Here is a 12,636-nt window from a genome sequence, read left to right as displayed (position 1 = left end):
ATCCCTGTGAAACTTTCCCAGCAAAGCCCAAACAATTTGAAGCTTAGTGAATCCCAGATTCTAGGACAGAAGCCAGTGAGTGTTTCTATGGGCCCTGCACATCTTTCATCAGCACCTGTCACAGCCATTAAGGATGTGATTATTTTTGTGAGGGATTCTCAGCTTTTGTTACAGTTTTGTAGCATCATATCTGAACCTGCTAGAGCTGAGAATCATGCGTGCTGAGCACAGGTGTAGTCCCATGCCAGGTCTTTCAGGTCAAACAAGGCTGCTTCCTGATGCACAGCACTTAAATGTGGTTTGCTGACTATCTTTTCACCCAGAATGTGAAACTAATTTCAGAAGGCAATGTAATGGTTTAGGGGTCAGTCCCAGCTCAATAGACTGGGACTTAGAAGTCCCACTTACTTCCTGTGTAATTTTGGGTATGTCACTTCACCTCCCTGTGCCTATTTCCACCTTTGCCATTTGTCATTCTTGTCTATTTATAAATCTAAATAAAAATTTAGAAACTCGCTGTTTGGGACAGGGAGTGGGTGTTTGTATGGAGCCTAGCACAATGGGGTCCTAATTTTGGTCAGCATCTAAAAAGAAGGGTGTGAAACAAATACTAGATGACAGTAAGTGCAGTTTCTCAGACACCGGGTCAAATGGCAGAGACATCTCTCCCATGTGTCTAACAGTAGCAAACATGAAAATATGAATGCTTAGCATGGCTACAGTGTTGGGCATTTTGGTAGCACTCTGGAAAGTTGACAGTGTGTAAACAAAGCTAGCCATTTACAAAGCACATCCCAGCAAGCAGGTGTATGACCTCGCCATGGATGGGGGTGGGGAATGCATGTGACCATCATGCCCTCTTCACACTGGATGAGACACTAGAGCAGGGATCAGATTTTGTGGGCTAGATATGACCCATGGTACCATTGGATCCAACCTCTGGACCTGGGGCTTCAGTGACGTTCAGTGGCAAGGAGGTTGGTGGTGGGGAGTTCTCCTGTGCCACAGCAGGAAGAAGTGGTGGTGGCTGCATCCTAGCACCCATCTGCCCACCCCTCTTACCTCAGCGGGGTTATGCCAGCTGGTAGCCTGACAAGGTTGCCAACCACTGCTCTATAGCTAATTATTCCTGTTGCAGAACTGGGCCCCAGCTTCCTGCTTCCCAGTGCAGCTGCTCTAGGAATCCCTAACTGGCTGCACCAAGTCAGACTGCTGCTCCCCCTGCTTTTCCTTTCCCCATGCCTTCCAAGGAGGCAAGAGGCCTGGAAAAAGGCAGGGCACTGGTTGATGCGGGCAGTGCCTGCTGTAGGCTCAAGGTATGTGGGTCTAGGTGTTCAGAGCTTTTATGGAAATATCCCACCTGTGGAGCCCTTCTTCTAGGGCAGTGGGGACCAACCTTTGTGGTAAGTGTGTCATGAATTAGCTCCACACACTTTGCAAGAGCTACTCTGATCCTCTTCCCCTGCCCTACCTGCTGCTCTGCATTCTGCTGCCTGCCCAATCTGCTGCTCTGCCTCCCACTGTGCTGCCTGTTCCTTCCCTGATCTGCTGTGCCACACACAGAGGCTGCCTGTGCCACTTGTGGCATCCATGCCACAGGCTGGCCATCCCTGTTGTAGAGTATGGGTGTCACCTGTACGCGTGCGAGCCATGAGAGCCAGCGCCATGGTTCATATAAAGCAGTACCTGAGGCCCAAAAAGTGGGAGAGTTTGCAGATAGAAGCATAGTTAACTACAGGCAGGGGCATTGCCATAGTGCACCTATAAGGTTAAGTCCTCCAAGCCAACTCTACTGTGCCAGATCCCCCTTCTCCAGAACAGGGAATGGACCCCTCTCTATTCCCACAGTGGTAGGTTTAACTTGATCACTGGGACTTTTGAATGGGTAGATTCCCTCCATGATGTCAAGGGCATTGTTTTGGAAGAGAAGGTTTGTTCATGAGGGCTTATTGGACATGCTGGCACTCCCCAGGGGCCCTGGGAATCTATTGATAACTGCTTCATCTTCTGCTGATGTGGAAGAACACCACAGGACCAAACCAGGTCCTGTGTTTCCAGAACTGGGCTTGAGTCCAAGACATCACCGTTATGGCTTGAGGGGGTAAGGGAGTATGCTGCATCTTCCTGTCATGCTTCAAGCCAGTGAAAGCTGTGCAGTGGGGAACAACTGTGCAGCAGAAAATTGCACTCGCAGCCACCTTGGGTAGTAGGTACACTTACCCCAACACAGCAGAAATGGCCAGCAGCACTCACTGGGCTCCACACAGAGCCTGGGATTCCCTGCCTGGGCTACTGTCCTCCTTGGCCACTGGTGGTCTAGCTAAACACTGCCTCCTTCAGGATCCAGTGGTTCCATCACTGGGGACCTCCTTGCTAGGTCACTGAGGACCTCTGACCCCTCCATGCCCTCACTATGCCCCCTCTTCCTCTATGGGTTTGTATCACCAAATGCTGCCCCTTCATACTGTGTTGGACCCACGGCTTGACATGGCTTCCTGATGATCACACTCTAAGGACCCTGTCTACATTAGGCTCCTGAGGCTCTTTTTGCTAGGTGCCAAGAGGAAACAAGGGCGAGAATGATGGAGCAGGAAAGTGAAGTGAGCTCTTTGCCATGGGTCTTTACTGTAAAAATTCTTTTACAAAGCCATATTAAAGTGGAATCAAAAGTGGCCTGGACAGAGAATAAGGAGGTGTTTTGGAAAAACTTGGGAAAATAGAATACAGAAAATGGCCAGGACAAGGTGAGTGGCTGGAGCCCTGTGAGATGTTGGACAGCTGAGTTTTCAACACTTGGAAAATGTCTTCAGGCCAGCACTCCTACCAGGAGGCAGGAAGGTGGTCTGGAGGACCTGTTAGCTTACACCTACCTCTGAAATCAAGGATTCCAGGTATTCAAAGGGAGGAAAGGGATAGGAAGATAATTTGTTTGTTGCTACTACCAGCACAGATGTGGTGGTAGGGGAATGTGGTGAACAGAGCCCTGTCAGTCTCTTGCTACTTTTTATCTCTTATTTGTAGTGGCTTATGAAAATGGTCCAGTGTCCTGCTCCTGACCTCTGACTTCACCATGATAGCAACAACTTATTCCAGCCTCTGAGACTGAGCAGGGAAGGCGGTGAAGAACCTTTACTCTCAGGTAGGAATAAAGCAAGGATGCAGCTAAAAGTCCAAATGGCAACAGAACTATACAATTCTGTGGCGTGGAGGCCAGGGATGTGGCAGCCCCAGCGGCTAGCACTGCCCCCCACCCCCCTTCTGCAGCACCACTTGCTAGGATATTTTTTGCTCTGACCTCTGTAGTGTCTGCTTCTGGGCCAGGCTGGGACTGCAGCAGCTATCAGATCACCCTGTCAGCATGCGGTCCCTAGCCTAATTATGTCCCTACCCAGTTCCTTCCACTGGCAAAAGCTAGGACTGGCCTGGCTTCCCAGCCAAAGTCCACTGCAGTCTCCACCCTCCCTCCTGTCCATCATTGACCCTGCCCGGGTTTTTGCAGGGTGAGGCCCAACAGATTGGACAGGAGGCACAGATGGACAGCATGTATTTTGCTGAGTCAGCATCAGGGGGCCCCAGCCCCATCTCCCTGGATGTTCTCAGCTTCCTGGACACGTTAGCGAACAGCACGGAGGAGCAGTGCTTCAGCGCCCGCTCTCGCAGCACGGTTCTCCAGGGGCTGCCCTTCGGCGGTGTGCCCACTGTGCTTGCAATCAACTTCATCCTCTGGTTGGTGAGTGAGCAGGTGTGGGGGGGCTGGGTACCAATCCCCACGTCCCTTCCCACATGCCGGGGAGATGGTCTTCCTGCACACAGGAAAGATAAGCCCTTTCCAAGGGTCTCAGGGTGACTAATATCCGAGTGGGAGAGGAGGGGCACCCTTACTGCAGAGGGCCATGTGTACAGCATCCCAGCAGGTGGCAGTAGAAGCAGGGGCCAAGACAAATTGAACCAGGAGGTCCCTTGCAGGTCCTCTTTGCCTGTGGAAAGATGGCTTTAACCATGGGCACTTTCCCATAGCAACAGTCATACTTGGAAACCAGGGCCCTGTAACTACCCCTCTGTGGTAGCACTGCTGGATGCTGCAGCAGAGACAAGGTTTGTCACTGTTGCCCTCACAAAGCATGAAGGGATGACACAGCAGCAAAACCACATCACCCTTCTCTACACTGGAGCTTTCACTGATGCCTGAGGTAGAGGAAGTGTGGGAAGAGGGTGTATACATGGCTGTGGGTGTGGAGTTGGTATCCCTGAGGGGAAGCTTGTAGGAACAGCAGCCATAAACACATGTATGCCTTACAGGAACTGCCAAGGGGGAATCCAGTTCTGCCTACAGACATGTGGGTGGGTTTCGGGGCATGCTGTATGTCTGCAGTGGGTGTACACCCCAGTCCACAGGCGGAGAGGAGCTGTACTATGAGCTGAGCAAACAGCTTTGCCCAGGGAGTACTTGATGGGTTTCTGTGTATGGATTCTTCTCTTTCCCTGTGTATGTACTAGGTGCTGTGGCTGTATAGGTGTGTGCCTTTGTGTGTGGAGGGTTATGCTCACCTCAGCTGTGTTAGCTTTCCATCTGTGTGTGTGTGTATTCTCTCTGGGCGTACAGGGGTGTGGGTATATATAGTTCCCTGGGTTTAGTGGGATTCTGTTAGTGTATGAGTGCAGTCACCCTGCCAGTGGGCCTCTGGCAGCTGTGGTGACATTGTTAAGGCAGGAGCACAGTTGGCCATCGGCACTGAGGGGACACGGTAGAGGTCAGGCAAAGGGAACATTAACCCTTTGATTTCTCCCACCTGCTGAAGCTCCTCCTCCTGGTCTTCTCCTGCCTTCGAAAAGCAGCTTGGGACTATGGGCGTCTGGCCCTGCTGATGGATAATGACAGGTAAGAACCAAGCTTTCTTCCTAGATGCCTTAATGGCCCTGTCAGTCTCCAGCCTCTACTATGGCTATGAAGGAAGAAGCCAGTTAGTGCCACTTGGTTATAATGTGGATAGAGTCTCAGGCATTGGGGGATGCTGCAGCTCATAACCTCTGTAGCTGTCTTGCCTCCTCCATGCTGCATAAGGGAAGTTGGGCTCTGTGCTGTGCTACAGCACAGCCTGGGCTGCATCTAGGCCAGCTTTCCCAGCAGGCCCTAGTTGGTGTCTCTTGGTACAGAGTGTGCCAGCACCAGGCAGGTTTTGACTCCGGTGTGTTCAGGGATAAGGCGTTCTTTTCATGCAGTTATTTTAAGGAATGCCATAAAACCCTATTAGCATGTGCAGCAGTTATTGAGCTAAAGCACCATTTCCCCTGCCTCCTGCCACACAGTTGCATAATCCTTTAGGCAAGCCCCCATCCTCTGGCTGAAAGTTCTGATTTGCTCCTGTCACTGTGGGCTTGATCTCCCACCTGCTGAAACCACTGGCAAAGGTGTGGCTGAATGCAGTAGGCGAGGAGTCAGCCCATGGCCTGCACAGAAGGACTCCCTGAAGGCTAAGGAAGTAGCTGGCATTATGTCTTGGTGCTTTAGCCTTCTGAAAAAGAGGGTGCCTCTCACAGAGAAGTCCTGAGTGTGCATCTGGATGAAATCTTCAAGCTATGATATGGCAAGAGAAAGGAGATGATGGTGTAGGGACACACTTGGAGTGGGGTGTGGAATTTACTGTCTGGGCAAAGGTGAGAGGACCTGTAAGGAAACAGGTGATGGTTGAGCTTGGGCATAGGTGATAGGTGGGGAGATTATGGCACCTGGTGTGCTGCAGTTCTTTATGTTACTAACAGAGTAAGGTGGAGATGAAGGAAGGGTGAGTGTATGGGGGGGTACAGGTGTGATGGTCTCAAGGCTGCAGTTGTGATAGCTGACTAGGTGATACTGTGCAAAGGAGTGGTTGCAGGGAATGGGGAAGGGAACTGGGCAAGATGATCAGGGAATGATGCAGTCTTCTGAGTAGCTGTTGGTATGTCTAATTGTCTCTTTCCCCCCACACTTCTGTAACAGCCGAATCCCTCCGAGCACATGGAACTCCTATGAGTAATGATACTAGTGATCTGGTGACTGGCATTGGTGGCAGGATACGTGTCTTCTTGGAAAAGAAAGAATCAGTAGCTGCTTTCCTAGGGTGTTTGAGGGGCAGGTGGCTGGCCCAGACATCTCCCAGCACAAAGCCTGGCACTGGCAGCAAGAGGAGGGCTTGAGGACAGTTGTGTATAGCAGCAAAATTCCCAAATTCTTCCACTCAGCTGCAGTGGGTGGAAGGGAATATCAGTAGTCTCTGGGATTTAGGGCAAAGCCCTACATTAAAATACGAACATCCATCACAGTTAAAAATGACTCCGGCACCAGGTTTGAGGGGGTGGGGGTTAAATTCTGAGAAGGTTTGTTGTCCATTCACCCCTCCATACCCTGCAGCCTGAGACCAGACTGATCTGCAAGGCCTCCCTTCCTAGGCTTGCCAGCTTCCTCAGTATTTTAGTGCCATCCTGCTCCCCACCCTGCAGTTCTTCCTCTTTCTTTCCCTAGGATGCACTGGGGGTGGGGGGTAGCACAGATGTGGTGATGGGGGAATGTGGGGTATTCTCTGCAAGGCATGAAGCTGGCTACAGGAAATTGTTTCTATATCCCTCTTCTGATCTTTATTCTTCTTTGGTTTTTCTTCGGCTCTGGTTTTGGGTCTAAATCTGGAAACGTGTTGATGAGGTTTTCACTCTTGGGATAGATCAAAGGGGCGCAGGCAAAATTCAAAACATGTGCTGGGATTAAAAATACAGTACTGGAATGTCTCCCGAGGTGATCAACTGAGGGGCTGTAAAAATTCATTTCACAGGAATCATCCAGCATGTGAGCTGAAAGAAATGCTCCCGTTAGCTGTCAGTGCTACAGGGCCTATGACACCTAGTGAAGCAATTCTGATTCTGCTCTATAGAGAGTAGCATGTGTGCAAACATGCACACCCAATCTCCCATTCATTACAATATTACCACTATCGACCAACTTGGTGTCTCATCTCTCCTGTATCCGGTGGCTATAAGTTGAGTTTGATATGCCCACTCAGCAATGGCAGTATGTATCTAATCACTGTTCTGGTGACCATGAAACTGTGACCTGGGCATAGGAACTGCAGTGACTTCCTTGGGTGATGGGGTGGGGGATGACATGCTTTGGGACTATAGTGGTTTTATGCACAGAGTCCTTCTACCACCTGCTGATTCACTGGCTTAGTGAACAGGCTGATAGGAGAACTGACTACTTGAAGCTATTGAGCTGAGAAATCCCTGCCAGCCTCTGGGCTAGAAATGCACAGGCACTGTCCCAACCCAGTTGATTGCCCAGGAAGGTCTCAGTCACTAAGGGAAAGGTTCTGATCACTTTGATGCAAATCTGATCAGGATCTTATGTCTTCCCTTTTCCTTCTGTCCTTCTGCCTCTTTCATTCTCTTCTTCCTCCCCCTCTCTCTATGCTTTTCCTTTCTCATCCCTTCTCTCTTCCCTGAAAGCCTGACGTCACTGTTCTATGGAGAGCAGAGTGAGAAGGAGAAATCCCCTTCCGAGACCAGCCCGCTAGATGCCGATAACAAAGATGTGGTGAGTGTCCCGCAGGATGTAGTGGGGGAAGTTAGTTCCATCCTGTGCCAAGAGGGAGTGTTATTACTGGAAGCCCAGGTCAGAAATGGAATTGGGTCACAAGCACAGAGCTTTGTGTTTCATGTGAACCAACAGCAGATCAAGGAGCTGCTCATTTTTTTCTCCTGGGAAGCTGCATTGTTCTGATGTTCTTATTAGAGGGGGCAGATTAGGGGAAATCACTGCCTTTTTTGCTATCGCCCCAGAGCAATTTAATTGCTGACACTAGCAGCAGGAGACTTAATGCAGACAGGGCATGGGCACTTCTTCCAGTACCATAGCAAGGAAGTTTGGTGCCCAGGGCAAGCCAGTAGTGGCATCCCACCCTCATCCCACACACAGATCTGGGGGGCACCCTCCCATGCTTGCCTGGGGGTGCACACAGTGGTGGGAGCTGTCCCCACCCCCTCCCTGCACCCCTGTGGACAAGCTGCTTGCGGCTGTGTCTTGCATTCAACCCTGGCTGGGCACTACCTCTCCCAGTCACAGTCCCCCTCCACCCTCACCAGAGGGCCTCAATCTGCCTCCCCACTTCCCCCCACAACAGACTCACTAGCCAGACACTGCTTTCCAAGCTGCCAGACTGGCCATGTGCATGCTGCAGCAGTGTGCATGCACACGGCATTTATCAGTGACATTATTGACCACATGAGCCCAAATTTTTCAACATATTTATAACAAAATATCAACTCACAACTCACCTGTTGGTGCCCCTTTGCTTCAGTGCCTGAGGCAGTCACTCCGCTTGCCCCTCCCTTCCTTTGGTACTGACTTCTACCATTGTGCCATCTCCATCCAAGCCAAGCAGAGCTAGACAAACTGGTGACAGAAACTCCAGAGTCCTGTCTAGAGCAGCACCTCCTCCAGTAGCAAATCTTGGCTAAGGTCAAGGAATTCCATTCTGGCCCCTAACGTTGACTCCCTAACAGGGGTAGGGGAGTCAGTGTACATTTCATTGCATATGGATCTCTTCCCTTGATGCCAGGTAGCTATAGAGTCAAGTCATACTGAAGCCAAGCAGAGTTGCTTGAATGCTGCAGAAGGAGCATTGGCTCCCAGGATGCAAACTCATCTCCAAGACTGATACTACCAGGCAGTTCTGGGTCAGGTACTGAGGAGGAGATATCCTTGGGAAGGAGTGCTTGAGCTAAAGGCTGCCATACCAAGGTGGGGCAGGGAGGGCAGTGTAGACCTGGCCCCTTGATTTTGCAGGGTTCATCCCCCTGCTATTTTCTCCCTTGACCTCTCCTCCCTAACCTGCTCTCAAAGACAGGGCCTCACCCTCCTGGCCCTCTGCTGTGGTTACTTGCTGTAAAGACATCTGTAGCCTAAATTTTTCTCCCTGAGCCTCAGGACTCTCCCTCCTCATCCTGCTAGCTGCCTCCTGAGAGTATTAATAGGTCCCTTCCATTTATGCAGTCACTCTGAAGATATTTATAAGGTGCACATATGTCCCTCTGGAGTCGTCATTATTCTAGACCACTGATTTTCAACCAGGGGGCCATGGCACCCTGGGGTGCTGCAAGGTCTTTGTAACAGTATTGCACAATATTAGTACTGTTACATATGCAGTTACAAGATCAACCCAGAGATTTCAAGTAGGAACCCAGACTGTCAAGAGCATTCTGACTGCTGTGGCCTTTTTGAGTTCTTTGCAACAGAAGAATTACTCTAGTATTGTTCTGTAGTCAAGAAATGAATGAATGCTAAGAGTTGGCATTTTCCAAGGAGTGCCTTAAATCTAATGAGGGGTGCCTTGAGTCTCAAAAGGCTGAGAACCAATGTCTAGGTCATGCTGCCTAGACTCGTGCCCTGGAATGTGGCCAGGTGCATTTTAACAGTTGGTTTCTCTCCCTCTCTCCTCATATGTCTGTCCTGAGCCCTCTGCCTCCTTTGTTGATGGCCCATGTGGAAAGTAAAGACCCCAAGCAATTGCAGCAAAAACAGTGGAAAGCAACCAAGCCTTCTGCCCTAAGAGGCAAGAGTTGTTCTGTCTGTGCTGGTAAGAGCGTTGTCTTTGAGTTCAAAACGGCAGCTGTGCTAGCATAACACAAGCTGATGCGTTGAAGGCATTCCCTGTTCTCCCCAGCCATGGTTGCGGTGATGCCGGCACCTGCTTCCCTACATGAAGCTCTCTCAGCCCATGTTGCTCTTAATGGTATCTTGCATTGACCTCCACTAACTGATCTTGTTTTCCATCTTCCTTTCTAGGGATTCTGCTCTTGGCTCATTTCCATCTACCAAATGAAGTAAGTACATGTCCTTCCCAGACTGTACAGGGGGATGGCAACCATGCCTCATTCTGCCTTTCAATTTACTAAGGCACCCCCACTAATATATGGTGCCTTCAACCCAAGGTTGCTGTATCCACTTGGCCTCCCTTGGCAGCCTTGGATGAGCGAGGAGTGCAGACTTTTGACTTATTATCCAACACTCTGTCCCTTATCCTGTTCCATCTCCAACTTGCTCTGCTTTTGGTGACTGCTCCCTTCCTGCCCTGGGAGTCATTCAGGGGTCCCACCACTTATCTGGAGTTCAGAAAGTCTGACATACTTCTCCCCTCATTTCTGAAAATACCATTTGGGTTTGGAAGAGCAAGGAAATGTCTGTTCTCAGGCCCCTTGGAGTGGGAAAAGGCTGGAACTGTCACAGGAGAGACCATTTTCCAGGCAATTTCCAGCTCCAGCTTTATAGTTTCATAGTTGGTAGGGTCGGAAGGGACCTGAGCAGATCATCAAATCTGACCCCCTGCCATGGGCAGGAAAGAATGCTGGGGCCAAATGACCCCAGCTAGGTGTCTATGTAGCATCCTTTTGAAGACCCCCCAGGGTAGGAGCGAGCACCACTACCCTTGGAAGATGGTTCCAGATCCTAGCCACACTGACTGTGAAGTAGTGCCTCCTGATATCTAGCCTGAATCTACCTCTGTCCTGCTCTTTGAGAAAATTATCCAGGTGCATATCTGCGAGGGACCAGCAGGGGTGATTATGCTTAGGGGCAACTAACATGGGTTCATTAGAGGCAGGTCCTGTCAGACCAATCTGGTGGCCTTCTACGACCAGGTCACAAAATCCTTAGACCGTGTTGTGGTGAATGTAGTCTTCCTGGACTTTAGGAAGGCCTTCAACACCATCTCTTACCCCATTCTCATTAAAAAATTAGGCAACTGTGGTATCGATGCCTACACAGTCAGATGGGTCGCTAATTGGTTGGAGGGCTGCACCCAGAGAGTGGTTGTGGATGGGTCATTTTTGACCTGGAGGGATGTGGGGAGTGGGGCCCCCCAGGGCTTGGTCTCACGTTACCCGGTACTTTCTTTTTACTCCCTATGTATTTAAAAAATAACTTCTTGTTTCCAGGTCGCTAGTCCCAGTACCTTCTCCACCTTAGCCTTTCTAACAGCCCCCCTACAATCTCGAGCCAAGGAGGTATAATCCTCCCTGGTGATGGCCCCTCCCTTCCATTGGGTGTATGCCTCCTTTTTAGCATGAGATGTTCCTGGATGCTTTTGGTGAGCCATGGGGGATTGTCATGTTGGGATTGTCACCCTTTGGGCTTGGAGGATCGTCTCCTTAAGGAACGACCACTCTTCTTGGACTCCCAACTGCCCTCCCTTCTGGAACCTCAGTGCCTCATTGAAATCCGCTCTCCTGAAGTTCAGGGCTGCTGCCTTGCTGCAGGCCTTTGACACTGAGCTGGATGGTGAATTCCAGTAGGCAATGATCGCTATCACCTAGGTGGTCGAGCACCCACAGTCCCCTCACCAGGTCATTGCCTGTGGCCAGGACCAGATCCAGCAAGGAATTTCCCCTGGTGGGACTGTGCACCTCCTGAGTTAGATGGAGGTCCTGTAACTCAGCTAGGAACCTACATGAGCAGTCAGACCTGGCTGACTGCTCTTCCCAGCAGATGTCCGGATAGTTCAGGTCACTCATGTTCACCATGTCCTTTGACTTAACTGCCTCTGCAAGCTAACCTGAGAATTTCTGATCTAGTTCTTCTCCCTGGCTGGGTGGTCTGTACTAGACCCCCACCATTAAGTCCCTTTCCCCCGACCCCCTTGTATTCTGACCCAGAGCACTTCAGTCTGCCCCTCCTCTGACCCAGTGCTGTTTGCTGAGGATGTGTATTGCTCTTTGACGTAGAGCACCACACCCCCGCCTTTCCTCCCCTTTCTATCCCGCCTGTACAGCCTATAGCCCTTGATGTTTACCACCCAGTTGTGCATTGGATCCCACCAAGTTTCAGTGAGCCCTGCTACGTCTGGCTTTGTGTTAGCTAACAGGAGGGCAAGTTCCTCCTGCTTGTTCCCCATACCATGAGCATTGGTATAGAGGCATTTAAGGCCTCCTGAAGGTACATGTACCGCCCCCCTCATTGCAGGACTATCTGGGCCCCTGTATCTTACCTGGGTATTTCTTGTGCTCATCGCCTGTCTTGGCTGGGCTGTTCTTGTGGGTGACTCTTGGTTCGGTGTTCTGTGGCTCCCTCCGTCCTCATCCTCCCCTTCAGCACTTGGATAATCAGAAATGTACCAATGTTTGTTGGTGCTTCTTTGGCCAGATCCTTGATGATTCACTCCTCACCTCCTGTGGCCATCTGAAATCCATGGAAGAGAAGAGAGGGACTGCCATGGGGATCAGACAGAAAGCCATTAGGACCCTTAGCCCTTTCAGGGGCTAGGACAGGATTGTCCCTTTCAGCATACCCTCCACAGTTTTGCCAAGCCCAGGTTAAATGTCCTAGGTTCCTACCCCTCCCTTTGGGGTCCTAGCCACCCTGCTGGACAATTACCCAGTAGGAAACCTGTCCATCTTCCATTACATATGTGCCTGAACCTTACTCTTCATGGGGTTCAGAGCACTCCCCTGTGAAACCCCCATGTGTTCACAAACACAGGAGTCTGAGCTTGTGGACTTCCAGAAGGCTTTTGACACTGTCTCTCACCCCGTTCTCATTAAGAAAATGGGAGGCTGTGGCGTAGACACCCACACAGTCAAATGGGTCGCCAACTGGCTGGAGGTCCGCACCCAGAG

The 12,636-nt window shown here is 50.6% G+C and overlaps 1 protein-coding gene across 1 annotated transcript in view; it reads left to right on the top strand.

Annotated features, from left to right (window-relative positions):
• Positions 1–12,636, top strand: part of TMEM63C (transmembrane protein 63C) — a 54,691-nt gene that overhangs the window by 16,820 nt on the left and 25,235 nt on the right. Inside the window, exons 2-6 of the mRNA XM_019518751.1 lie at positions 3,022–3,139; positions 3,500–3,730; positions 4,800–4,879; positions 7,474–7,561; positions 9,812–9,849. Coding sequence (XP_019374296.1) covers positions 3,533–3,730; positions 4,800–4,879; positions 7,474–7,561; positions 9,812–9,849 — 404 coding nt within the window. The 5' untranslated portion in view covers positions 3,022–3,139; positions 3,500–3,532. The remainder of the gene's footprint in view (positions 1–3,021; positions 3,140–3,499; positions 3,731–4,799; positions 4,880–7,473; positions 7,562–9,811; positions 9,850–12,636) is intronic.

Source organism: Gavialis gangeticus, unplaced genomic scaffold, assembly GCF_001723915.1.
Source record: "Gavialis gangeticus isolate Ggan-Ray unplaced genomic scaffold, GavGan_comp1, whole genome shotgun sequence".
Taxonomy (NCBI): Eukaryota; Metazoa; Chordata; order Crocodylia; family Gavialidae; genus Gavialis; species Gavialis gangeticus.
Note: the sequence above shows the minus strand (reverse complement) of the source record. Positions and strands in the feature narration are given on the sequence as shown.